Source organism: Meles meles, chromosome 12 (genome assembly GCF_922984935.1).
Source record: "Meles meles chromosome 12, mMelMel3.1 paternal haplotype, whole genome shotgun sequence".
Taxonomy (NCBI): Eukaryota; Metazoa; Chordata; class Mammalia; order Carnivora; family Mustelidae; genus Meles; species Meles meles.
This window is the reverse complement of record NC_060077.1, coordinates 25188072-25215181: the sequence shown is the minus strand read 5'-3', so window position 1 is coordinate 25215181 and position 27110 is coordinate 25188072. Positions and strand designations below refer to the sequence as shown.

The 27110-nt window shown below is 47.6% G+C and overlaps 1 protein-coding gene across 4 annotated transcripts in view; it reads right to left on the bottom strand.

The window, feature by feature from the left end:
* The window catches only part of NF2 (NF2, moesin-ezrin-radixin like (MERLIN) tumor suppressor), a 79672-nt gene that overhangs the window by 10053 nt on the left and 42509 nt on the right, over positions 1–27110 (bottom strand). For 2 of the 4 annotated variants that reach the window (XM_046024737.1, XM_046024739.1), the window contains 9 exons: positions 25869–25944; positions 21890–22024; positions 18834–18908; positions 15538–15651; positions 12881–13003; positions 11701–11918; positions 10262–10367; positions 7299–7426; positions 5361–5526 (listed from right to left, as the gene is read on the bottom strand). In XM_046024737.1, the coding sequence (XP_045880693.1) occupies positions 5361–5526; positions 7299–7426; positions 10262–10367; positions 11701–11918; positions 12881–13003; positions 15538–15651; positions 18834–18908; positions 21890–22024; positions 25869–25944 (1141 nt within the window). Of the gene's footprint in view, positions 1–3398; positions 3527–5353; positions 5527–7298; positions 7427–10261; positions 10368–11700; positions 11919–12880; positions 13004–15537; positions 15652–18833; positions 18909–21889; positions 22025–25868; positions 25945–27110 lie in introns of those variants that run through there. The other 2 variants (XM_046024738.1, XM_046024740.1) reach the window with 2 other exon arrangements.

Genomic DNA, 27110 nt, shown 5'->3' with positions numbered 1-27110 from the left:
TACTTCACTTTGCCAGGCCTGTGTCTCCAAGGGAAGTCCGCGCAAATTGAAGATGACATTGGACTTTATGTCTTCCTGATTCAAGAGGCAGTTACGGCTTCAGAGTACTGTCAGGGCTCCTCATTCCTGCTCCTCCACCAGCGCAAACCACAGCTGGACCTTGAAGGCTCAAGCCATTTACTAATAAAACAAGCGTTCTAAGCTCCATGACCCCCATGATTCTCATCTGTCGATTTCCTTTGAAATCCTGTGCTTCCTTGGAGATCGGGGGCACGGAACTGATGACAAGTCTGCGGGCACTCAGATCGGCTCGGGATCAGGGGACTGAAACCTGTCCCTTGAGAGGAGATGAAAGCAAGACCCTGAAGTGTGCAAGCTCCCGGACTGCATTTTCGCCTCCCAAGTGTGCAGCACAGCTGGCCACTGCTCATCTCATTAGCACTGTGGCTCTGAAGCCCATGACACTTGTGTCCCCCTCACCCCAGTCTCACTGTTAGACCTCGCTCCCTCACTCGCAAGACTCAGAGGCCAGGAATATGTGTCACTGTCGCTCTTCCTGAGAATGAAATGAATCTCCGTTCGGGGGTGGGGGAGACGGCTTTTGATCACTATGTGCTAATTTGGGCCAGGTGCAAATGCCAAACCAACTGCACTGATTGTCAGTTGAGGGGGGAAATGTGGGGAGTTAAGATCAGCAGGAGGGGCAAAATACATCCTTGCGAACTCAAATCAGATAGTAAAAGAATCAGGGAAGTTAATTCTGGCTTTTTCTAAGTTTTTACCTCCAAACACATGGAAATTAATTGCTCAAGTCTTACGGTGAACTATTTCCTGTGTATTACCTCATTTACTGCTCAAAACAATCCTGGGAGTTGGGGCGCCTGGGTGGCTCAGTGGTTTAAGCCGCTGCCTTCGGCTCAGGTCATGATCTCGGGGTCCTGGGATCGAGTCCCACATCGGGCTCTCTGCTCGGCAGGGAGCCTGCTTCCCTCTCACTCTCTCTGCCTGCCTCTCTGCCTACTTGTATCTCTCTCTGTCAAATAAATAAATAAAATCTTTAAAAAAAAAAAAAAAATCCTGGGAGTTAAGGACTGTCTCATTCACTTTTCATAGTAGGTGAGGACACTGGGCTTTAAGAGAAAGTAAGAATTATGGAGAAAGTAAGTGGCAAAGCAGTGGTAAGCTCAGTTAACCAGACCAGACAGCCTCTTGGCATTTCTAAGGGAACATGGTAACCCCTGAACCAAAGGGTAAACCCCTGGAAATTAGTATCCCCGAGGGTACTGCGCAGACAGTGTAAGACACGGAAGTCTCACGGTCAGGCAGAAGAGCACTGAAGGCAAGGAGGAGGAGGAACGTGCCCGGATCACGGTAGGTAGGTAGGCAGACCCATTCTTTTCTTGAAGAATTCAATGATCAGAAAACATTAAAAACAAAACAAAAAGCAGGGCAAGCTGCTTTGAACCAAGACTCAGGAGTGAAACTCTCTAGTTCACCACCAGCCTTCCCATATCTCATCCCGGACTTTGCAGATGGAGCTTTGCCCTTTACATTCTCGGTGGTCTCACTTCCAAAGCCCACCGTGGTGTACTCTCTTCAGGTAGGCTCACTTTGGCCCAGATAGGAGCGGGCACGACCCCAGAGCTACCCCTGAACAGGCAGGTGGCTGCTAGGCAAGTGCGGTCACTGGCCCCAGGGACTACCGAAGTCCAGGCAATGGAAACGGTATCAAACTTCAGGTGTAGCAAAAACTCCATTATTTCATCTAGTGATCCTGAGATAAGTCCAGCTGTATTAAAAGCCAAGTCCATGCTTTTATTAACCCTCGAGTAATCAGAATCCTTGATTAACTGGAACATGGCAACCTGCTTTGAAAACAAGTTCACATTAAGATGTTTTTTAAAAAAAGGCTTTTGTGAATGTCCTAGGAGCAGTACAAATTTGACTACAAATCAAACCTCATTTGTCTATAATAAGAGCTCAGTGAGAAGTGACGGTCAAAATCAGGCCCCTGAAGAATCTAATCGTTCTCAATCATTACAGAAAGAAGAAAGATGAAATCGTCTCAGGGTGGAATGGTAGGGTCATAGGCAGGCATAGCTGACATCACGGGCTGAGACAGGAAGGGACTTTCTGCTGGGCCCGTTGCCAGCCACAAAGTCCAGGAAACCACAGTGGATCCACCCCATGGTCTTCTGGGCACCACGGGGTCATGAGAACAGATGATCCCCTGCCTGATTCTGGGGTTCGGTCATACCGCCCTGCTCAGAACATGCACAGCTTGGTGTTGGGGCGTTTGATGTCAACGTGTGGTATGAAAGCCGAAGAAACAGGAGCCTGCTAACTCAAAGCATCATACGCAAATCGGGGTTCATGCTATGGGATCTTGGAGCCACTGACAGAATCCATCTTGTAATGCGATCCATCTGGGACTTTAATAGTGAACCTCTCTTGCTTGGATAATAACCGCAAATAAGATCTATCCTATGCCAGATCTCGCTTTTCGGTAGAAAGCTTCCAATGAGCTTATTTTATTCTGATAGCAGAAACTGTGCTGACACACCAAAGGACATGTCCTACGTGACCGTCGGGTGTCAGTGGGCTCACTGGCTTTCATACCGCTGGGGATCAGGAGCATAGGGAGGGTGTTATGTTATTCTGGGCACTAAAATGCTCCCCACTGCCGAGGCATGTTGGGAGGATGATGAAGCACTGCAGAAGGAAAGCAACAATCATTCCACTAATTCACTCAACAACCACTGACTCTGCTCATGTGCTGGGTGCCGGTGGCTGTCCCAACATGAGTTCGTGCTGGCCACAGCTCTACCCCAGGCTATGGTGGAGCTGAAGCAGAGATGGCCTTTACGGTGCTGACGGACAGACGGTCCACTTAGATGGACTACAGATCAGACTGCTGTGCTGGTGGTTGGCTTGATTTGGAAAGAAAGAGGATGTGTACAGAAAGGGGAGGCTCTAACAGAAAACGAGGGAGTGCGGGCAGCCCCTTCATTCCACCACCAGAAGTGGCCAGCTATGACCATGGGTCTTCGGAAACTGTCACCACATGAAAGGTTTTGATCTGGAGTTAAAGATGCCCCAATTTATCCCGTTTCCATGCTCAGGCTATTTGTCTAAGGACTACACCACTGAGACAAAGGACTTTTAGACAGACCTCACTGGACAAGAAGCCACGACCATCCCCAGCCCAACGATAACACAAGATGTGAAGGACAGCGGTCCTACAGCCCATGACATGCTCTTCAGAACGAGGCAGCCTTCTGGACCCCTGGAGGCTGGTCTGGCCCTGCAGGGTGGACGCCTGCTCTCAGACTCAAAGCATGCTGCGGCCAGTACCCAGGTACCACCTGCCCTCGGGAGGGCTCGGCATAGCCCAGGGACAGAGACAGGCAAGCTCATGCATGGGTTAGTATCACAGAGGGTAGTACCATCACCACATACAGAGTACCTGGGAATAACCTACTTTGAGGGCTCAAATGCAGATAGGTCTTCTGCCTTGGGCTTGAGGCTAAACCAGCAAAATAAAACGAAGAAAAACAAAAACATACCCTGTGATATCAACAATGCCACATGTGCCATTTGCAAAATGCTCAGACAGGCCTGAAATTGTGACAAGTGACTTCATTTGTTTGTGTTTATGGCTGGGAAACAGGTCTCTCCGGCTTTCAGCACTCCAGGTTCCTGTGGCTGAGGGCCCAGCTCACCGCAGCAGCTGCAAAGATGAGACTGCTTCCAGTGCCCAGATGGGGAACCGGGGGCTGGGGAGGGGACGGTGCTGGGGTAGCTCCTTCAAGGGCGGACTGGCTCACTGGCCCAGGGGTCATTTTACCTCTCGGCTCCCTGGGTGAGGCCTCACTTGACCTCTCCTTCTGCTAACTGTTTAATAATTTCATTTCGGAAGGGAAACCCAGTAAATGACGGGAGCAGAGGAAAGCAGAATGTGCACTGGGGTAGTCTTTCCTTTTCGGTTATGCTAGTAAAAGGAATTCTCTACCGGGTGCCAATACTAAACTGGAGTTCGGAGAGAGAATTCTGGGCTCCTGACTGTACCCATCAACAATGGCAAGGAGGTAAGGAGCCCTTGGGAGTTTTCAGATACAGCTCAGCTATTGAAAACAGATATTCCTGGGGTGGCTCAGTCGGTTAAGCATCTGCCTTTGGCTCAGGTCTTGATACCAGAGTCCTGGGATCAAGCCCCATAGCAGGCTCCCTGCTCAGTGGGAAGCCTGTTTCTCCCTCTTTCCAGCCCCTACTCCTGCTCTCTCTCGCTATCCCTCTCTCTAATAAATAAATAAAATCTTTTTTTTAAATAAAATCTAAACAACAACAACAACAGATACTCCTTAACTTGGGACACCACTTTAAAGACTAAGGTAAAGAATAAAAAACCTATCTAAGCCATCATGATCGAAACTGAATGAACAGTCTAATCTTAATGACACCTCTTTTACAGGCATGTGCCTGACCCTGGGCTATCAGTCAGAAGCGGGTGACTAGTAGGATAGGCCATTTCTGCTTTGCCCAATGTGAGAGAAATACACTCTTGGGCTGACATGTATATGGGATGTAACCTTCTCTAAAATGCTGAAAGCTCAAAGTATCAGTAGAGAACAATCTGAAACTGCTAGCAACATAAATGAAGTCTCACCTTTTAAAACATTAAGGTTCTTCTAGACAGTTCCGTGTTAAGTATGAAAAAATGTTAAAAATTCAGGATTTGGGGGGCGTCTGGGTGATTCAGTGGGTTACAGCCTCTGCCTTCGGCTCCGGTCATGATCCCAGGGTCCTGGGATCGAGCCCCTCATCCGGCTCTCTGCTCAGCAGGAAGCCTGCTTCCCCCTCTCTATCTGCCTGCCTCTCTGCCTAGTTGTGATCTCTGTCTGTCAAATAAATAAATAAAATCTTTAAAAAAAAATTCAGGATTTGGTTTCTTTAAAGCAAGAACAGAATTTTTTTTATACTCCTTGCATTTAAAAACCCAAAAAAACCATTCTCAACAGCCTCTGTTTCGTTTTGCTTTCTCAAGAAGTAAGGCAGCTCCCTGGGCAGAACTCCCCTTGGCTTAAAAGACAGAACCGCTTTACTGCTAAATGATGGATCAAAACCCATCTCGTAACAGTGATTCATTTCGTCTGAGCTTTTAACACAGGCTCCCCTTCCATCAAGCCAATGGGTTCACAGTCATTGGTGGATTAAATTCCCTTTCTGGCATGAGTTAAAAAATTTCAAGTACATATAAAAAATGATAATAGTCTAATGACTTGGCTGCTCAGGAAACCAGATGCCAACCTCACATTTCATTAACAACCATCCTGATCGGAGAAGGACTGGAGACTCGATACCTTTTTGATGGTATTGTGCTTGCTGCTGGTGCCACCCCGGTCGGAGTTCTCGTTGTGCAGAATATCCAAGGCTGTCTCCCTCTCTTTGAGTTTCAGGGCCTCGATCTCAGTCTTGAGTTCATTGAGCTGCTCCTGCAAGTGCTTGCTCTTCTCCATGTACTCCACTCTGTCAGAAAGAGGACAGTGTGTGTCACAGCTTTTGGTGGCCCTGAGACATGGGATCCAGGGTTCCATGCAGCCCAGGGTCCCTCTGCCCAGCCACTCCCAGGCTGAGGGAGCCTGGGCCCGTCACCTAACAGGTCTGAATCTGTTTCCTTGCAGTAATGCTCACAGAGCTATGGTCAGAATTAAGTAAAAGCAAGTGCAGGAAAGGCCCCTGGTAAACTCTCATAAAGTAGTCTCTACAAACACCCATGACTGCAGAGAGCTTTGAGTTTTGCACAAGCAATGACACATGAATCAACACTCCCAGCAACCAAGACAATTTCCTTGTCTCAGTCCTGCTCTGATAAGTGATTCTGTTCAAGTGACCTCTTCCAATAGGCCCTGGCCACATCCCTACTTGTTTTGCGATGTCATCTCCTAAAGAGGGTGCAACCCCAGGAAAAAAAAGATCCCCACCATCGCCTGCAAGTAGACACTCTGTATCTGTGACGGTGAAAATCTGGAAATCATCCTCAAAGTGTCTGCCTTTAAGGGCATCAAGCGAACCACACAAAACAAACACAGGAACTTTCTGTAGCAATGCCCATGGCTGGTATGTGGAGTCTGTCATGTGCACGGGTAATAAGAAAACACAAAATATAAAAAAATAGGACTCAGAACAGAAAGTAGCCTCACCCTGGTCACAACCACAAAATGCTCACTATGCCTGGTCAATGGAGAAAGGCTGGAAGGGCAACTCAGACAGCAGATACCACAGATAAAGAGGCCGTGGCTGCTCAGCCTGGGCTCCAAGGAGACACTGTCCTGAGAGAACAAGCCCAAGGATACTGGACAAGGTGAGAGCCTCACACAGGCCTCACACAGAGACTCACATGGGCTTGGAGCTGAATCCTTGTTCTGCCCCTCACCAGCCCTGTGATGCTGGAGGAGCTCATTAAACGCTGTAGATCTCATTTATAAATGTCACACTAAAACCTACCTCTGATGTCAGCTTGATGTTCGTTAGCAGGAATGAAATGAGACAATGCTAGAAAGCCCCGCCACCCAGGCACTCTACGTGGTTCTCCAGCAAGCCGTGGCACAAGCGGCCAATTTGGGGTTATAGCTCAGTGGTAGAGCATTTGACTGCACAAGCGGCCAATTTACCTACGGCTGGGAACTGGGGGAACTGCAACTGGATTTCTTCTGCAGCGAGACTCCTTGCTTGCCTGAGTTCCACCAACCAGGAAAGGAAGAAGGAGCGCATAGCAGAAGCCGCTACGAACAGGGCAGGCAGGGCTCAGCCTGGGGTTGCCCCAAGCAGCAGAGCTAGCCTGACTCAGATGTTTGCTTTCCTCCAGCCTTGATCCCGAGTCTCTTCCCTGACCCTCATTCTAGACCTGGGAAGTGCCACCCGTGCCTGTCTCAAGCGCTAGAGAAGACAACCAGGAAACCTGTTCTCTTCCTGTGTTCGGACATTATCACAGGCTCTACTTCCGTGCAAACAGCAGTCTGACTGACTCGGAGATCCCTGACAAGCAGTCCTAGACTGTAGATGAGGTCTCAAGCCACCATAAACTCCAGGTCACCAATCAAGGATCATTGTTAGCCTGCAAGACTGAATGCTGGCGTGATGTCCTTCACTTCTGATGAGGAAATTCTTCCTTCAGAGGGTGGGAACAGAGCAACCCCTGCAGGGCTAGTGACAGGCTCCTGCGGTGACCCTCCACATTCTCCAGGTCCAGATGGCCCTGCTCTAGCTGGGGAGGATACAAGGTCGGGGGGACTACGTACTTTTCTTTCTCTATCTCCATGGAAAGCCGCTTCATGTCAGTATCCTTGAAGTCGAAAGACAGGCTGTCACCAATGAGGTTGAAGCTTGGTATATCAGGAGGCAGTGGTGCTGGAATTGGGTTCATGGGCTATGAATGAGAAATCTCCAGTTAGGAGGGCCAGCTTCTATGAGAACTGGGCCACTGCTGTGTTAACCATCCCCCTCCAGCAGCCACAGAGGCAATGGATGCACCTCGGGCCCTGCCTCCCACCCAGCACCACCATGGCCTCACGTCACCATTGTCATTCATTTCTCCTCCTCCGATCTACCCGTGTTGGCTGCTGCCAGATGACAGACCCCAAAGATCTCAGATCCAGGTAAATCATTCCATTCCTCGCCCCTCAAACCTTTAACAGCTCTTCGTGCTCAGCCAAACTGAAAAACAAACTCCTACTCACTTCTTCATTGAGGAAGACCCCGGGCCCTGGGCTAGGAGCTGGAGATGCAGAGAACAAGACAGAGTCCCTAGCTTGGAATAGCTGAAAGTGTTATCTAGTAAACAGAGGTGCTCCTAGACCATCATGGTTAGGTAAGAGAGATGCTGTAGCCAGAGAGTGAAGAGTGGCCAAGGGAACTGGAGAAGACTTGCTAGAAGAGATGCTGCTTCTGCTGGCACCAGATGATGTACCAGAGGAAAAGGCTTAACCGGCAAGAGGCATGGAACTGGGCAGCACAGAGAAGGCTCAGCGAGAATGCTGACGGAGGCGGATGGGGGACAGGATCAGACCCTAAGGAGCTACCCTGCATGCTGAGGGGCTTGGGTTCAGATGGAAACAGAGGAGGGCCTGAAGCAGAGGATGAAGGGATTAGATGTGAGGACTTTCTCATCCCAAAACAAAGGGTCATCTCAAATATGGCCCCAATCTAGTCTAGCTTTTCCTAGACTAGATTCCTTGCCCTAACAAAACGTGAACCATACCATTTCTGTTCCTTTGCTTAAACCACTGCTCTCCCTATACGCCATCTCTCTTTTAAGGCCCTTCTCAAATACTAGGATTTCTCACCAAAACCTTTCTAGATCCCTCTTGGCCAGATGGCAACTCTCTGCTATGTGTTAACATTGTGTTTGTGGTTCTGTTAGGGCACTTCCCTAACTCTGCCCCGTAAAAAAAAAAAATCCCTTTTGGCTGTGTCTTCTTCTTCACTGTTGGCAACTTTCCTAAGGGCAGGAAGGATCTGCCTCTCTCTTCACCCTTGGATCCTTGGCTGAGTCTGGGACGGCATCTGGGAAAGGGGAGAGGCCCCAAGCACTCATCTGAGACGATGACAAGGCCTGAGGCAGACTGTCTGCGTGGGCGCTGAAGGTGGTGCTGAGAGGGGGCTTCTGGGGTACTAGAACATTCTGTTTTCTGATTTGCGTGCTGGGTGCATGGGTGTGTTGGGTTTGTGAGAATTCATCAAGCTGTACACTTATAATCTGGGCACTTCTCTGTATATACGCTATAGCCCATCAAAATTTCTGAGAAGATGGGCGCTGAGTGCTGCACTGTGGGTGAGAAGAGACACTGGTACAACCTCTGTGGAGAACATCTCAATGGAAAACCTAACCCCACGGCTCTATTTATGAGAAGTTATTCTCCCAGCATATTCACCGTATGTGCGAAGATTTGTGCTCAGGGGTATTTTCTGCAGTTTTGTTCACAACTGCAGAAGAAAACAGACTAAATACTCATCCATAGAGAACCACTTAAATGAATTACAATCCATCCGTACAGCGAAATATGATTAAAAGACTGATATGGACTCCTCCACGACTTATTTATTTACTGCGTGTAGAGTGTATAAAGTTTGCTCCAGTGTGCATTGTTTTATTTTATTTCTATATTTTTAAAGATTTTATTTTTGAGTGATCGCTACACCCAACGTGTGACTCGAACCCGCCATGGCGAGATCAAGAGTCGCATGCTCTACCAACTGAGCCAGCCAGGAACCCCCCACATCTCAGGTGCCCAGCCCAGACAGTGGCAGAGAACCTGTGGCAGGACCATCGGCCCACTCAACCCACCGGGCCGTGAGACAATAAGGAATGGCTGGCTTGGGGTGGCCTAGAGAACCGGAACAGATGACATGAGCACACTGCTCACATTTCCTTCCACCTCAAACTCTGGCCTACTTCAGTCGCTGTGCCCATGCACCTCTTCACTGCCTATGCTGTACGAGTGGGCAGTGCGTGTGTTTGTACCTATGGGTTACACGTGCACACCTGTGCGGTGGCTGAAAACACCCCTCAGTCTCTTGCCCACCTAGCTCGTTCTGACTTCCCCTCTAAGAGCTTGCCCAGGTGCCACCCTATGCCTCTTCTGCCCCTGCAGGCTGGGCTACATTCTCCTTCAGGCCCCTGTGCACCCTGTCTGGGTACAGACTGAGCATCTGCCTGGTATTACATGGAACAGAACAGTCTACTGAACTGAATGCACAGAGGAAGGGCAGGGAAGAGACTTCTCTATACCCTGTGTGGCCCTGTTTAATTGAAGTCTGCCTCCTTGTCCCAAAATTGAGACTGGAAGCTTGTTTTTACGTGGCAATTGTTCATTCTGAGGTACACGGGGTACCCCTGCCCAGAACTACAATGACAATATATGGTATACACAGGTAGCTGAAGGTTACATTCAGCTTGGCATCCAGAGCCCATCCTCTTCTGAGGATAACCTGAGACTATACTACTTAGAAAAAGAAAAACATTTCAGAGCTGGGAAAGGTCCTGCTTCCTATTATCTAGGTAACTGGACAGGTGACTTGTCCAAGGCTAGATGGCAGAGCAGGCATCCTCTCCAGTCCCCAGCTGCAGGCCCACAGCAGCACTCACTCTGCCATGGCCCCACCCAGAGAACCAGGGGAAGCAGGGGAGCATAAGGGCTGGGAGGGAAGGGAAAGCTGTGAGGTCTGCAGCAGCTCCAGGCCGGCAGCTCCCAGCCAGGCTCACCGGGTATGTGGGCTTGGTGGTGATTTCCAGGAGCTTCTGCTTGGCTCTTCGCTCTGCCTCGCGGGCTTCCTGCAGGTCCTGTTTCAGCTGATCAGCCTCCTTAGCCCTGCAAGGAAAGGAGGAGCCAGTCAGCTCCACAAAGGCGAAAGTGAGCCCTCTGCCCCACTATTCCCCTGGAAATGAAGGTCATGGGTTAATCTTGAGGATGGCACCAGATCAGGCAAACAAGGCCAGTGGCTGGGGGGGCATTTATGTGAAAATCAGAACTTCCAAAGCAAGGACAACATTCCTGAGTTCTGTTCATTGCAACAGTAAATCTAAACCAGAAGAGCAGGGAAGCCAGTGGGCAGGAGTCACGTTCAAACCTTTGCAGTTGGTGGAGGGGGAGAAGTGGGGGAGGAGCTAGCAGCTTCCTCTGCTTCAGTTCTGGGTGAGAGTGGGCTGGGCAAGGTACAGTACAGTGGATCGGAGGTCTTATATTGGATTCTGAAGGGCAGGATGGGAGAGAACTGATTCTTCACAGACCCTAAGTAAAACACCTGCAGGCCTGGGGCCAACCTCAGGCAAGACGACGAGCACCAACGCTAAGGGCGTCACACCTCACCCTGCAAGACACAGGATCCAGGGGGCCCGGCCCAACATGCATCAGTCAGCAGGGGACGTGACTCGCACACAGAAAGAAAGGGGCCCGAGACAGGGCAGGAAACCAAGAACCATATTCCCAGAACGACATGCAAAAAGTGGAGAGGAAACTGTAGTGAATGCACCTTGGTAGCAAAAAGCCAAATTCAAGTGTTCTGAATCAACAGAGAAACACTGTGGGGAATGTGCCAGTGTTTATCTGAAGATGGCAGGGCCAGAACAATCCCGAGCCTAGAATAGTCTTTGGGAAGTAGAGACTACAGTTCCATCCTTCAACCTGGTCGTGAGCTGGCCACAAAGAGGATCCTGGCCCTCCCCCCCATCTGCCTCAGGAGCCTTAGCACCAAGAAGGGCTGCAGGGAAGGGGGTTCTTCCTTACTTCATTAAAGGTAAATAGCTGCTGTCTCCCCACATGTCCCCTAAATGAAAAGGGAAAAGAACCACATTTTTTAAACGTAAGAAGAGCCTCCTTACAGCTCCTCAGCTGAAAGAAGCTGGCGGCCGTGCTTGATGGCTTTCCTGCCAACACGGCTATCAGAGGGACGGCGGTTTATCACAGGCCCAAGCATGACCAAAGGTCCACTCAACAAGAGAACTGTGTTCCTGAGCCTTTTTACTAATTCCAGCCCCCAAACCCTACACTGGCTTAAGTACCAATTCTCACCAACCTGTCAAGGGAGGAGCCTCACCCTGCCCCAGAAGATGGAGAAGCGGCTTGCGGACAAGTACAGTTAAGCTCTGCATGACTGGATGGGTCTTCGCCTGAGCCCCGGGGCCCAGGACTCCCCATCTCTCACCTCCTCTCTGACTCCTCGGCCATCTTCAGCGCCAGCACCTCAGCCTCCAGCACCTTCTGCTCCATCAGGCGCTTCTCCTCCTCTGTCCGAATGGCTGTGGCCTTGATGCGTTGCATTTCCTGTTCAGCCTCTGCAGCCTTCTGTGCCAGGAGTTTGGCCTCCTCCTCTGTGATTTGGGCCTTTTCTGCCAACAGGTCAGCTGTCTCCTCAGACCGCATCTGGAGAAGAGCACTGTCAGTTGAGACGGGGACCACATACCCATCATCCCCCACCAGATGTGGCCTCAGACATTCAGGTCAGCGAGAACCAGGGCCTCTGGGGCCCTGCCACTGAATGTCCCGTCAGAGGACACTTGGGTACGGGATGACAAGCCACACTGTTTCCAACTGTTTGGAAAGGTTCTTCAGGTTCTGCCCACGGGGAGCAAGAAGAAAGCGCCTTTCTGAGTGTCCACCTGAGCTGAGGCGTATGCTGTATGAGGAAGAAAACCAACTTTACCTTGTTTTTTCCTTTTAAATCAGTGATTCAAACCAGTGGAGACTGCTCCCGTAGGAGACAGGTAACAATGTCTGGAGGCATTTTGATTGTCACAAGTGGTGGGGGAGGGGGTGCTACTGGCATCCAGCGGGTAGGGGTCAGAGACACTGCTAAACATCCTTTGAGCCACTGGACAGCTCCCACCATAAATGGTGATCTGCCCTCAGTACCAGCTGAGAAGTCCCGCTTTATTTTTTTATTTTTACTTTTTAAAGAAAATTTTATTTATTTGACAGAGATCACAAGTAGGCAAAGAGGCAGGCGCGGGGGGGGGGGGGGTAGGGGAAGCAGGCTCCCTGCTGAGCAGAGAGCCCAATGTGGGGCTCGAGCCCAGGATGGTGATCATGACCTGAGCAGAGCCGAAGGCAGAGAGGCTTTAACCCACTGAGCCACCCAGGTGCCCCGAGAAGCCCTGCTTTAAAGGCAAGCCTCGGTCAAAGTGGGGCTCGGCCGCACAAGAACTTCACTAGTCCGCCTCCGCCGACACAGGTGGAAAGAAAGGCACTGATTTTTTTTTTTCTTTTTTTTTAGCTGAAATGTCAAAGCATGTATTACTAATCTGTGGTCGTTGGGAGGCTTAACTTCCTAAACCCACGCAAGTTCCCATGTAGACTCCAGGGGCCCAGACCCCCAAACCAATCACCAGAGCTTCGTTGGCCATTGTCGCCTCTTCTTTCATCTGCAGCAGCCTCCTCTCCAGCTCGTCCCTCGTGCGCTCTGCCTCCTCCCTCATCTGCTTCTCTCGAGCAAGGCGCTGCCGCTCCATCTGAGGGCCAATGACAGTGGCCACTGAGTCACGGGGCCCATGGCCTGCAGTGCCACGGGGGCCCGAGAATGCCCAGTGTCCAGAGTCTCCCTAGGAGACCCTATTTTCTCCCCTTTACTTTAGGTTGCCAGCGTCATTCTTGTCACCCACCACCCTTTGTCCTTCGAAATCAGCTGCAGGATCGAAGGCTGTGTCTCTTCAAAAAACGTCTAGAGGTGAGAGAACAAACACAATAAAAAGGCGAGCCCTGCCAAGTGTACCAGGATCGAAGGCGCCATTCTTCTGCACTGTGTGCTGAAATGGCCACCCTGCCAATATTCCTTTTTGTTGGGAGACCTCACGTGGCTCTGCCCTGCGGCTGACAGGACACAATGCAGGTTCCTTCTCCCTGAGACAGAACCCCAGAAACACACCGCTCACTTTTGGCTGGAAGAGCCACTTTGCCATTTCTCTTCCACACGGACCCCTCCCACATCTCTAATTTCTTCCCCAGTCGCTCCTGCCGCTGACCCACAGAGTCAGATGGACTGGTTCTATGGGAGACATCGGGAGTTCACACACTGTGTGTCACCGTGGGGAAGCTGCAATGCCACCATACAGGGGCCCAGCCTCACGCAGAGGCAGCTCCTGGCCAGGACTGCGACAGGAGGGAGCTGAGCAGGGAACGCAGCAGCCTCCCCCAACCCCGTCCTTAAGGCACCAGTACAAAGCCACTGCCGCCTCCCATGCCTTCTGGATCACTGTATTAATTGGGCCACATGCAGAGCTTAATAAGGGGAACAAGCACAGGACAAGTGCTATTCTCTGTGATCGTAGGGTATTAACTGAGTTCAGAAAGCAGAAGCCAGAAGTGACCACAGCACTATTTTCTTCCTTAAATAGAGCACATTTAATTACTTCTTGCTTCAATCTTCTCCCAAACACAAGATTTTTAAGATTGCTGTCTTTTCTAAACACTGAGCCAAAAAAAGGGCATTGGGCCTCAAAGGAATAATGCAAAGACAGCAATAAAATACTGTAAATTCTTCTCCAATTTTCCACTTGCAGATCAGTGAAAAGCTTGGCCAATTTTTTTTTCCTAATTCCCACTGCATTATAATTTCCATTAGGTAGATTACTGTACCTCCATTATTCTCCACTTGAAAAAAAATCCCAGGAAACTACCTTCTGTTCTCAGCACTGCACTTTCCCTGAGACCACCACCCACTAATAAGGGGCCTCCTGCCTGCAAGGTCGTTTCAGTCCGCAAAGGCTTTCAGGGGCAATGGTCCTCTGATCTGAGACAGAGAAGACGTACCATTAGCTCCACTGGACAGATGGGAAAACTGAGGTCTGGGAGGTAAGTCATTTACTAATGTCACATACTAAGTTTCCCATCTGGCTCCAAGGTCTGCGTCTATTCCACTGGGTCATGAAGTCCCTGGCCTGCGGCTGCCAGATACCAGGGACATGTCTCTGGTGTTCTACAAGCAGTGCAGGCCTGGGCCGTGTGCATTCTATTCTCTGCCAACAGCTCCGAGGCTGTCGCACTCATTGCCGTTTTCAGATCTCTCACTTTTAAGCTTTGCTCGTCTGAAAAGAGGTCAAAGAAGGCTCTTCTTGAAGTTGCCACTTAGACCCGTGCTGGCTCAGGGGTATTTCTTTGTCCAAGAAAACCCACTCCACCACCGTGGCCCCCAAAGCAGCCCAAACAGTCTGTCTTCTCAGAGAGCAAAGGGATGGAACGCTGAAGGCATGCTGGCTCAAACTGGGCACTTCGTTCCAAATCTCAGGGCAGGGAGCCAGCCTCACTGGAGTCCCCGCATCAGAGAGCTGCACACAGACTAATGATTACACCTCTGAGCCTGCAAGTCCTGAGGGCAGCTGACTGCAGCTGCTGCTACTCTGTCTAGGAGTTGGTCCAAAACCACAGCGGATATTCTCGGCAGCGAGGCTCAGATTAGTTGTGCGGATTTCGGTGAGTCGACATGATTTTGAGTAGAAAACAACGATGCGGACTGTCCAGTCTGCTGATAAGCACTCCCAGCACCTCCCACCATGGGCAACATGCCACCTGGGCTGACCTGTGGCAGGGAAGTGGGGCCAGAGTCTAATTAGCATTCCCTCAGCAAGCACAAGACACTGCCATGCATTCTATCACCATCTAATTAGAAAAGGACAAGGCAGCGCAAAGGAGACAGGCAGGCAGAAAGAAAGCAAGCGAGCTAGGTGGACAGACTATGGGTGGATGGATGGACAGATGGATGGACACAGGCTTGCCTATCCCTTCCCAAGCCTGCATTAATCACACCTCACTTACTTAAGTGGGGAAATAACTAGAACTATTTCTTTTACATATGCTGTCAGAGTTTATTCCTCATTTCAGAGCATACACCCCATCGGCTGGGCATCAGCCAGTGAAGATCCAACAGAGATAAAATGAGAGAAGGTGTACCTACGGCTGAACAACACCGGTCAGCCCACGACCAATGCTCACCTCCCAGGCCAAGACCACGAAGCAGTGACAACGGTGGTTCAGACACGGTCTTGCTCACCTGCTTTCTAGCCTTCTCCTCCCTGGCCTGGGCTTTCATCTGCTGAACTTCCAAAGAATCAGCCTTCCTTCTCCTCATAAAAAGGTCATGGTTCCCGATACAGAGCTGGAGAATCTGTGGTTGGAAGCAGTGACAATGTTAAAGTCAGAAGTTTACTTTGCTGCCTACCAGCTCACTAGCTCTATGGCATCTTGGTTTCAGGGCTCTTGGGGTCAGCAGGAAACCTGAGAAATAAAGCATGGAGTGAAACACCGAGGCCCTCCCTACTAACAGCCCCCAGGGCTCTCTGCTCCAGAGACAGGCAAAACGGAGATGCCTTAAGGATGCTGGGGCGGGGGGGGGGGGGGGGGGGCGCAAAAATCACAAGTGAGGAGAGGAACAGATGACACTTCTGCATGTCTTCTGGCTGCATTTCATTCTCCTAAGATGTGGCTCTGCGGAGGAGGGAGGGTAGGAAAGTTCATTCAAGAGATTGGGCTGGGGGGCACCTGGGTGGCTCAGTGGGTTAAGCCTCTGCCTTCCGCTTGGGTCATGGTCTCAGGGTCCTGGGATCAAGCCCCACATCAGGCTCAGCAGGGAGCCTGCTTCCCCGACCCCCACCTCTCTCTGCCTGCCTCTCTGCCTACTTGTGATCTCTCTCTCTCTCTCTGTCAAATAAATAAATTTTAAAAAAAATTAAAAAAAAAAAAAGAGATTGGGCTGGCACAACAGGTGATTCACGTGGAGAAAAAGAAGCTGGGCTCCTCCCTTACACCGTACACAAAAATCAGAAGGATTAAACATTTATTTTTATATTTTTAAAAGATTTTATTTATTTGACAGAGAGAGACATAGCAAGAGAGGGAACACAAGCAGAAGGAATGGGAGAGGGAGAAGCAGGCTTCCCTCCAAGCAGGGAGCCCAATGCGGGGTTCAATCCCAGGACCCTGGCATCATGACCTGAGTCGAAGGCAGACGCTTAATGACTGAGCCATCCAGGTGCCCCAGATTAAAGATTTATTTATTTATTAAGATTTTATTTATTTGACAGAGATCACAAGTAGGCAGAGAGGCACGAAGAGAGAGAGGGGGAAGCAGTCTCCCTGCTGAGCAGAGAGCCTGATGCAGGCTCAATCCCAGGACCCTGGCATCATGACCTGAGCCGAAGACAGACGCTTAATGACTGAGCCATCCAGGCGCCCCGGATTAAAGATTTAAATGTGAAGACTAAACCCTTGAAATTTTTTAAGAGAATGTAGAAGAGGGGCGCCTGGGTGGCTCAGTGGGTTAAAGCCTCTGCCTTTGGCTCAGGTCATGATCCCGGGTTCCTGGGATCGAGCCCCGCATCGGGCTCTCTGCTCAGCTGAGAGCCTGCTTTCCTCCCTCTCTCTCTGCCTGCCTCTCTACCTATTTGTGATCTCTGTCTGTCAAATAAATAAATAAAATCTTTAAAAAAGAGAGAGAGAGAGAGAATGTAGAAGAATATCTTTATGATCATAGGATAAAAAAAGATGTCAAACAAGACACAAACAGTGCAAAGGATTAAGGAAAAGATGTATATATTTGTCTATATTAAAATCAAACATTCTTTGTAAGACATTAAAAAAGGAGGGAAAACAGCCACAGGCTGGGAGAAGATATAACCAATAAAGAGTACAAACATCCCAGAAAATGATGACCAAAGGGCGTGAAACAAGTGCTTGACAAAAGAGACAATGAGCTTGGAGAAGGCATGTGTTGTAATGAGCACTGAGTATTATATACAAGACTGATGAATCACAGACCTGTACCCCTGAAACAAATATATGTTAATTATTACAAACAAATTATATGTTAATTAATTAAATTTAAATTAAAAAAAAAGACAATAAGCTTGGCCCAAAAATATACAAATTAGTAAATAGATAGATGCACATTAACTTGGCACTGAGATACTATTTCATACGCACAAGAGTGTTAAAAAAGTTTGAAGTCTGATAATATAAGCACGGACGATTCAAAAAAGGAAGTTGCACCCACTGCATGGGATCTGCCAATTAATTCACCTTCTTTGGAAAACAACATGGTGTAATCTTGAATTTGGACATACACTACAGCCTTGCATCTGTACTCCTAAGCAAATACTCTCTAGAGAAACTATTGCAGGAGACAGGTACAAGAATGTTCACAACAGCCTGGTTAAAATGGCAGAGAAGTAAAAAGCAATTATTTATTAATAGAAGAATGACAAATACATATACATACACACACACACATTTATATATATACATATATATCCATAAAAGGAATACTATATAGCAATGAAAATAAAGGGATCGTATCTTGAAGCATCAACAGAGATACACCTCAGAAAATAATAATGTATGAAAAAAGGTGACAGAAGAAGACAGACAGTTGACAGCATTTGGTATATTTCAAAAGTTCATGAAACTTAACAGTATATTCATTTTGCTATATATGAAGTCAAGTTCTGAGGAAAAGCAAGGGAATAATAGGCACACAGCTTAGAATGGTCATCACCCTTGGGGAGGTGGGTGGGGGAAGCCAGCGGGATGCTAACATGAGAGGTTCTAACAGTACTGAAGTGTGTTGTTTCTTAAAGCTGGGCAGTGGGTACATAGATGTTCATTTTTGCCCCTTTTTACACCTAATGCACACACTTATCCTTTTATATGTAAAAAGTACCTCCATAAAAATAATTTTTAAAAATTTCACATCATGGGCACCTGAGTGGCTCAGCTGTTAAGTGTCTGCCTTTGGCTCAGGTCATGATCCCAGAGTCCTGGGATCGAGGCCCCCATCAGGCTTCCTGCACAGCAGGAAGCCTGCTTCTCCTTCTCCCACTCCCTCTGCTTGTACTCCCTCTCTCACTGTCTCTGTCAAATAAATAAATAAAATCTTAAAAAAAAAAAAAAATTCCACATCATGAAATCTAGGTTTGACTCTTTAGGTTAAGCTAAAGGAAAGTCTTTCAAGGTCTACCAGAAAAGCGTGTAGCAGGTGAGGTATCCTCTATACTTCATGTGAGGTTACTCTGATACTCTCAAAAAAGGCGCTCAGGGGGCACTTGGGTGGCTCAGTCGTTAAGCGTCTGCCTTTGGCTCAGGTCATGATCCCAGGGTCCTGGGATCAAGCCCCACATTGGGCTCTCTGCTCGGCTGGAAGCCTGCTTCTCGCTCTCCCGCTCCCCCTGCACTGTGTCTCTCTCTGTCAAACAAATAAATAAAAAATCTTTAAAAAAAAAAAAAAAAGCACTCAGAAAAAGGTATCTCAGAAAAACTACAGTTATCAGTAACAAAAACCGGATCTCAACTTACCAGCTTATTAACACGAAGCTTTGAGGAGTTAAATTTGAAGACATCAATTTTCTTATCCAATGGCTTAATAGTAAACTGAAAGAAGGAAGCAGAAAACAGTTTCAGTCTCACAGCCTAAAGTGTGCGCACCAACTGGGAAATTCCACAAAAGCAGCAACCAAGCTGGCAAAGATCCAGCACGAGGCTGTTGTGCCTTGTCCTGGCTTCCTGGTGCCCGGGCACTAAACCATGGTAAATTATAAGCAGCTGAGGGTGCCAAGTCTGGGGCTGTGGAAGTCCAGGATCCTGGAAGGTGTGCTGTCAGCACCATCTTAGGCTTGGGAACCTGAAATGCCAGCCTTCAGTGGGCCCCACTGTGAGGCCAACAATGGGAAGCCTACTGCAGAGCCGCTGGCCCAGTTCTGCCTTCAGGAAGCTCACCATCTGGCTGGAACCAGACTAATGACGGTTACTCAAGAAATTATATCATCTATTAGTGCCTCATTGGGAAGCACAAATCACAAATGTCATGGGGGTTCAGCGTTAACCTACCATAAGTAGGAAGGGAACTTCGGCTGGTCAGACACAAAGAGTATGAGAGGGAAGTTAAAAGGTCGGACGGAGGGCCATTCGGGACAGGGCAAGCAACAGAAATGAGGGGGAGATAAGGAAATGAGGTGTGTGTGTGTGTGTGTGAGAGAGAGAGAGAGAGAGAGAGAGACGTTATTAGCTCTCTGATGACTAAAACGCTATCATGGGCTCAGACTGGGAGGAAGGCAGAGGTAGGCTGGGGTTTGATGGGGCAGCAGAGAGGTCATCACTCCGGGTTCTGAACATGGAGATTCTAGCTGAAAGCTGTTAATAAAAGGAATAAGGTATGAAGAAGAACAGACTGTGGTAGAAGAGGGAAACTGGTCCTGAAATCAAAGGGAAGAGAAAGCTGAGTAAGGATAGGGTGGTAGCGAAGTAGGAGATCCCAGGACCAGACCGCTAGGCAAGGAAGCATACAAAGAACAAATAGCAACCGCTATTCTCAACCATTCCTGATCAGACAAGTCAGATCCTCAATTGCAAAGACGCACTGAAAAAAATGAGTACCTATTCCCAAGAAAGATGTGCTAAGCAGATAAATACGTCTGTGAAGATAAATTCTTGGGTATGTCTTCTGCATGTTATTTTGTCCAAGGAGGAGTTAGCACACCGAGGAAAATGATCCTTCGGTTAGCTTTCAGTCATGCCAACTTGGAAGCACTATTGCTTTCGTGCAGGTTATATGTGAATTTCGTGAGCTTATTTTTGGCTTTGAAATCAAACCCCGGAGCTGTCAGTGGGAAACCACAAGAAGTGGGGAAACCACAGGCTCTGTGCTGGGTCGGGACGCGCACAAAGAATCAATGGATCACTTAAAATAAACCAACATTTCTGTTTTGACAGCACAGCTGCCATGCATAACTACTAAGACTACTTCCTATTATGTCAAGTCAGCTTGAGGTCCTCTTACTGCCTGAGTTATTGACGTGATGGAACATGATGGCGCCCTGCCCCTGGAGAGGGTATATTAGGGTTTATTATGTCAGGCCGTACTAGGGGAGACTTAAAGCCTTGGATTTTGTGAAAAACGAGTGTCTTGGGAGCCTTTAGCACACAAATGCGTGGATATGCAGTAAACAGACTTTATGAAATTAGAGATGAAAAACTACCACACCATAGCATACCTACTGCTTTAAGTCACGGGGATCGTTCAACTGAAGTACTTTAAAAAAGAAATATCTAAGTGCTGCTCTTCTGGGCTACTTACAGAAAATTCGAGAGCCAGCATGTTTTGAATTAAGCAGCTCAATCTGTCTCATCAAGCATGGCCGAGGAGATCTCAACCACATTACTGGAAACCAGGAGCCTGGGGTTCCCTTTCTTGAGTTGCTATTAGGGAAGGGAAAACAGGAAATCTGTTCCGGTGGGGGCTCCACACAAGCCATCACCGCTCCTCACTCCACACTTGGCTTCCCAGCTCTGCAGGCGCCAATACGTCACTGAGCACCATCCGGGCCTGCTGCCTTCTGCCCAGTTCCCTGTGTTCTCAGGACTCTGCACCCCCCACCACCAAAGCCCTTCACCCCACCCCGGGGCCAGGACTTCAGGGAACATGGAGTTCAGCCCCTGCTAGTCCCCTCACAGATCACAGCTTGCCTAATTCCTCTGCAGCTCCGCTCCCTGATACAGCACAGACACCCTAAACCCAGCCCCTAATCTTGCTCCATGTTTTTGGGAGAAGGAATCAGAGTTGGGGTGAGAGCACCCGTGAGTGGTAAAGCAGAAATGCACTGGGTCACCATCACCTGCACCATCAGTCAGGGCCTTGCTCTCACGTCCCTGAGGGCTGAGGCTGGATTTCCTACATCTTTGTTACAAAACCTAACATAAAACAGATGCTTGATAATTCCTTGAAAATTAACAAAGAACAAACGAGTGAAGAAATGAACATAAGATTACAGTGTTTGGGAAAGGTCACCATTCTGCACTGAAATATCTGACTTCTAACTTAGCATGTTCAGCCAAGTTATTCGAACTGAATTATTCTCAGATTTTCACAAGTAGTTCTGATAGCCTTATTTGTATCATTGCTGCCACATACAGAGATAGACAGGTGGAGAGATAGATAGATAAGATAGAAAGATAGATAGATATCCCCACCACATGTGTCAAGCACTAGACACTGAGAGAGGACTTAATGTCCCCCACACTTAAACATACACAGAGAATTTCTCACTAGAAATAGCAAGGCAAATAACAAGAAAAGATAACTTTCTGGTTTGTTCACTATTCTTTGGAGGTTCTTCTGGACAAGCTGAGCTCCCCAGCCTCTTGTCAGCAGGAGGGGTTTAGCGATGCCATTTGAATAAAGGATGCTGATACTGTTCTCTAAACAGAAAACAACAACCCCAAACCCAAAGCCTGGGGATTAAAGGATTTTACTGGTAACAAGGAGCAGTCTGGCTGGGGCTGCTACAGCGAGAAGGAGAGACAGGGAAAGCCCGCGAGTGGCGCTGGGGCAGGTCTGCATGCGAAGCACGTCCTACCTCCTTGTCGCTGTATGAGATGTTTCGGATTTCATTCCACGGGAAGGAGATCTTGGGGGTCAGCCTATTCTCAGGGTCATAGATGTGAAGCCCCAGAGCATCCACTCCAAGCAGCAACTCGGTGCCCTTTTTATTCTGTAGATTCAATCAAGAGCAGCCACCGTCAGCTCCAGCGGAAGTCTGAGATTTTATTCAACTTCCCAAAGAACCTGGCACACACTATTATATGGGACGAGTTCCAACAGGTCCCAACAGAAGTCACAGCTGCTGTGTAACCCAGGGGGCCTCCAGCTTCCTGAACTGGGGCAGGCAGAGACAAAATACCATTCTCATGCCTCGTGTCCCGGAGAGGGATCACGGGGGGCTTCTGTTACTGGCTCGATGGTTTTATTCGCAGCAACCTAAGCACTGTTACCTCCAGTTAAACACAGCGGTCGTCCCCCGCCCCCTTATCTGTGGTTTGGCTTTCTATGGTTTCGGTTACAAGGTCTGGAGGCAGATGATTCTCCTTCTGAGTTACTGTCAAGTGGGTAGTAGCTTAATGCTACACTGTAACACCTAAATGAGTCACCTCACTTCATCTCATCATGTAGACACTTTATCATCTCACATCATCATAAGAAGGGTGAGTAGTACAGTAAGATGTTTTAAGAGAGAGAGAAAGCGTTCACATAACTTTTATTAGAGTACACTGTTGTAACTGTTTTTTATTGTTATTGTTAATTTCTTACATTGTGCCTAGTTTATAAATTAAACTTATCACAGGTATGCATATATAAGAAAAAAACATAGTATATATAGGGTTTGGTACTATTCACGGTTTCAGGCATCCGCAGGGGAGACTATTATCATCAGGTTATCATAGATGTAGAATAAAGACCTATAGGACCGAATCTCTCTTACATTAAAAGAAAATGTGGTTGTATTACCAGAAAGAAAATTCTTCTTCTTTTTTTTAAGTAGGCTCTATGCCCAAAGTGGAGCCCAACATGGGGCTTGAACTCATGACCCTGAGATCAAGACCTGAGCTGAGATCAAGAGTTGGATGTCTAACCAACTGAGCCACCCAGATGCCCCACCAGAAAGAAAACTGGGATCAAAGGGTTTTATGTTAAAATGTATTCTCAGTGTGATAAAGCAAATATAGTAAATATTAATTAAAGAACTTAGAAGTGGGTATATATGGGTATCCACTGTAAAATTCAACTTTCTTATGTTTGAAATTATTTATAATGGGACGTTGGAAAAAATATACCAAAATGAATTGTATATAAATGATACCTTGGGGTGCCTGGGTGGCTCAGTCAGTTAAGCATCCGACCCTTGGTTTTGGCTCAGCTCATGATCTGAGGGTCCTAGGACCAAGGCACAGGTAGGGCTCTGTGCTCAGTGGGGAGTCTGCTTGAGATTCTCTCCCTCTCCCTCTGCTCCTCCCACCATGCTCTCTCCCTAATAAATAAATAAATCTTTAAAAAATAAATTATACTCAATAAAACTCTACGAAAATTTAACTGCTGGCATATACATTGGTTGGCAGTCAGAGTAGACAGAGGACAAGTGCCCTTCACCCTCAGGTCACTGACCCAGCTATGGGCCTGGAGGCTACCTCCTCAGGCTGGAGGCCCTGTCACCTACGCTGTGTAGTGTGTCCCTTGTGTGGTGGTGGAAGGAAGCTCCCTGCGCAAGGACCTAAAGCGCCCAACCCGTTGCTGACAACTAGGACATCGAACCAGTTTCAAGGACAGCAAAACAGGTCTGCAAACCAAGAAGGTGCTCAGACTGTGATGAGAAGGACCAAGCAAAGAGCAGGAGTCAGGTGGACAAGTGAGCACTCTAAGATATATCTTTTAGTCCTTCTAACACTCCTCAAGTCAGGCGCTATTACCAAACCCTAAAAGAGATTCCTCTTAGTCTGCAAAGCTCTTAAAAGTACTGCATTTACATAAGTGAGGCTTTGTACTTTCATGTGCTACAGTACATTTTGGAAAAGGAGCTATTTCATTATGTTTGTGCCTGGTTCAAATTATTAAAAAAAAAAAAAGTTCTACCCTTTGATTCCTATCATGACCCCTGACACTTCTACAGAATAAACAGAGAGAGGCAAGGCTCAAGCAGTCTCTTCAATTGTTTTAAGCACTTAAGTTCCTTAGCTGATGTGAAATCACAGGAACTCGAACACAAAAGATACTAAAATATCTATCGGCTATGTCTACAGTGTAACACAAAACACACACATAATTGTGTATTTTAGTCTGACTGCTGTAGAAATATTTCCTAATACACTGTTTTTTAAGGGCTGTAAAACACTACTTTTCTAAAATCTAGATGGTGGACATATGGGCCAAGAGGAGTTATGTTGCCAAAACCACAGAAATGTGTTAAACTAGCCTGCCCTTAAATAAACCAGACAATTAGCAAATAGAAATTAGTAAAATTTAAGAAAATAACCTTTTGTATTATTATCGAAAATCTTTTAGGCACTTGCTTACTATGTGAAATAACAAAACTTGCCAATGTAATTTTATATGAACTAATCTGTTTTTAAAAAGTCTGTATTTAGAAAACAAATCAGGGGCACCTGGGTGGCTTAGTGGGCTAAAGCCTCTGCCTTTGGCTCAGGTCATGATCCCAGAGTCCTGGGATCAAGCCCCACGTCGGGCTCTCTGCCCGGCAGGGAGCCTGCTTCCTCCTCTCTCTGCCCAGTTGTGATCCCTGTCTGTCAAATAAATAAATAAATAAATCTTTAAAAAAAAAAAAAAAAAGGAAAACAAATCAGGTAGAAAGCTATTATTTAAAATGTATTACAATTTACTCAAATTTCATACAAAAATTTTTTAAAAGATTTTATTTATTTGACAGAGAGAACACAAGCAGGGGGAGCAGCAGGCAGAGGGAGAAGCAGGCTCCCGACTGAGCAGGGAGCCCAATAGAGGGCTCAATCCCAGGACTCTGGGATCAAGACTTAAGCTGAAGGCAGATGCTTAACCCACTTCACCACCCAGGTGCCCTTCATACAAAATTTTTGCAACCCAAAAAAGGAAAGCAAACCATAACTATAGTGAGAAAGGTGGACCACAGGGACACCTGGGTGGCTCAGCTGGTTAAGCATCTGACTTCTGATTTTGGCTCAGGTCATGATCTCTGCGTCCTGAGATCAAGGACCACCACCCTACCCCACCCCACCCCAACCCCCCACCCCATGTCTCTGCATTGGTCATGGAGTCTGCTTAAGATTCTCTCTCCCTCTCCCACCCACCTCCCCACCCTAAAAAAAGGAAGGAAAAAAGGAAGGAAGGAAGGGCAGGCGGGGAGGGAAGCAGGCCAGCCACTGTGGACGATTGTTCAACATCTACTTATTTGCAGTCTGGAACCAGTAAAGGAATGGCTGAGCCAATGGCCTGAATTCCTTTAGAGGGAGCTTGTAGGTCCTGCATCTAGCATCAGAACCTTGGGAGAAAGACGCTGAAGGGGCCCACCCAGCCAGGACTGAAAACTGAAGCCTCTGGTACAGAAGCAGTGGGTTCCCAGAGGACAGTGGGACTATTAATGGTCGGAATAGAAAACCAATTAGCCTGCTAGTGAGGAGAGTCCCACTCAAACAAATCAGTAATTTATAAAAGCAGCTTTACTCTCCTTGTGCCCTGGAGGAAGAAAGTATTTACAGGTGCTCCCTGTGGGCCAGATCTCACAGAGCCAGAAATAATCAAACATTACACTCAGAGCATTCAAACAGGTTTCTGCTGAGCACCGGACCAGGCCCAGGTCCCCCTGGGGGCTCAACCGACACTTAATTACCAAGGATCTAATTGAAGTCCAGAAATAGAAAATGAGGCTGTAAGACCCTCTCCCCTTCCTCTCTTGTCCTCCATTGAACCATTAAAGAGTGTCACTCTGGAATAAGGAAATAACCCACTTTAGCTGTCTGCCTCTAATTCAGTCTCTGTTTCTACACAGGGAACTCCAAGGGGCTTCAACACACCCGGATTGCAAAGTAGTTCACACCGTACATCTCCAGGTCCTGAGCTATCTTCAGATATTCCATTTCAGCTTCGTCCCTGCGAGAAGAACGAAAGACAGTGTCACCAGAGCTAAGTGAGAAAACAGAGGGCAGGTGCACACCAACCTGCACGCCAGAACACGCCACCCAGAGCAGACACCAACACGGCTCCTCCAAGCCCTGAGTCTATGAAATACACCGAGGTCAAGCAGAATTTCCCATCCCCATAAAAGCCAGAGAACAGATTCATTACAGCATCTCTTGGCTTCAATTTCACGCTTTGTCCTTGGTAAATAATGACACCCGGCTCAAGGATTCAAGAAAAGCACGTGGTGTTATGTTCTCCCCTCGAATGGATGTGTATATGCAGATGTGATTTAAGTTGTTCCTTTATCTGATCGTGAACTTTCTTCACCTAGGTTTTGGTATTGAAACAATTCTCTCTGCAGGCTTCCTGATTTCATTTCTTTGGGTGTTGTCAGAGGTCAGGCCAAGAGCTATCTGGGCTGTAAAACTCAAGCCACGTCACCTACTTATAAGCTGTGAGTCAAATTTAAAGTAAGCTCTTAAAGCAGCAATGACTTGCAGAAAACTCCCAAATAGATACACTATTGAAATATTTTAACTGGATCTCCCAATGACCTTGCCTCTTCCCTCTCTCCAGTCTCAAAATGCTCTCAAATGAATTTTTAAAAATTCAACCTGAGAGAACACACAGTGTTGACAAGCATATGGAGCAACTAGAAATCACACACACTGCTGATGTAAATTGGTACAATTACTCTGAAAAACTGTTTGCTGCTATTTATAACAGCAAAACCAAGAGACAGTCTGACACCCTCAAGGTCCATCAACAGTGGGGTGGACAATTCATGCTTTAATATAGTGGAGTTCTGCATAGCAATGAAAATGAACATTTCACTGCTGTTACATACTACAAACCCGAATCTCACAATATGATGAGTAAAAGAAGAGAGACACAAAAAATAGAGGCCGTCCCCCTGCATTCATGTAAAGCTTAAAACAGGTACCACTACTCTGTGGAGTTAGGGATCAGAAGAGTGGTTAGCTTTGGGGAGGAAGGATGTGGAGTTATGACTGGTGTGGGGGGGTATCATATGCTATCTTGTCATCTGGTGTTACACAGTGTTTTCACTTCGTGATAATTCACTGAGTGGTATGTTTATGTATTGTCCACTTTTCCCTATACATACTAGGAAGTTG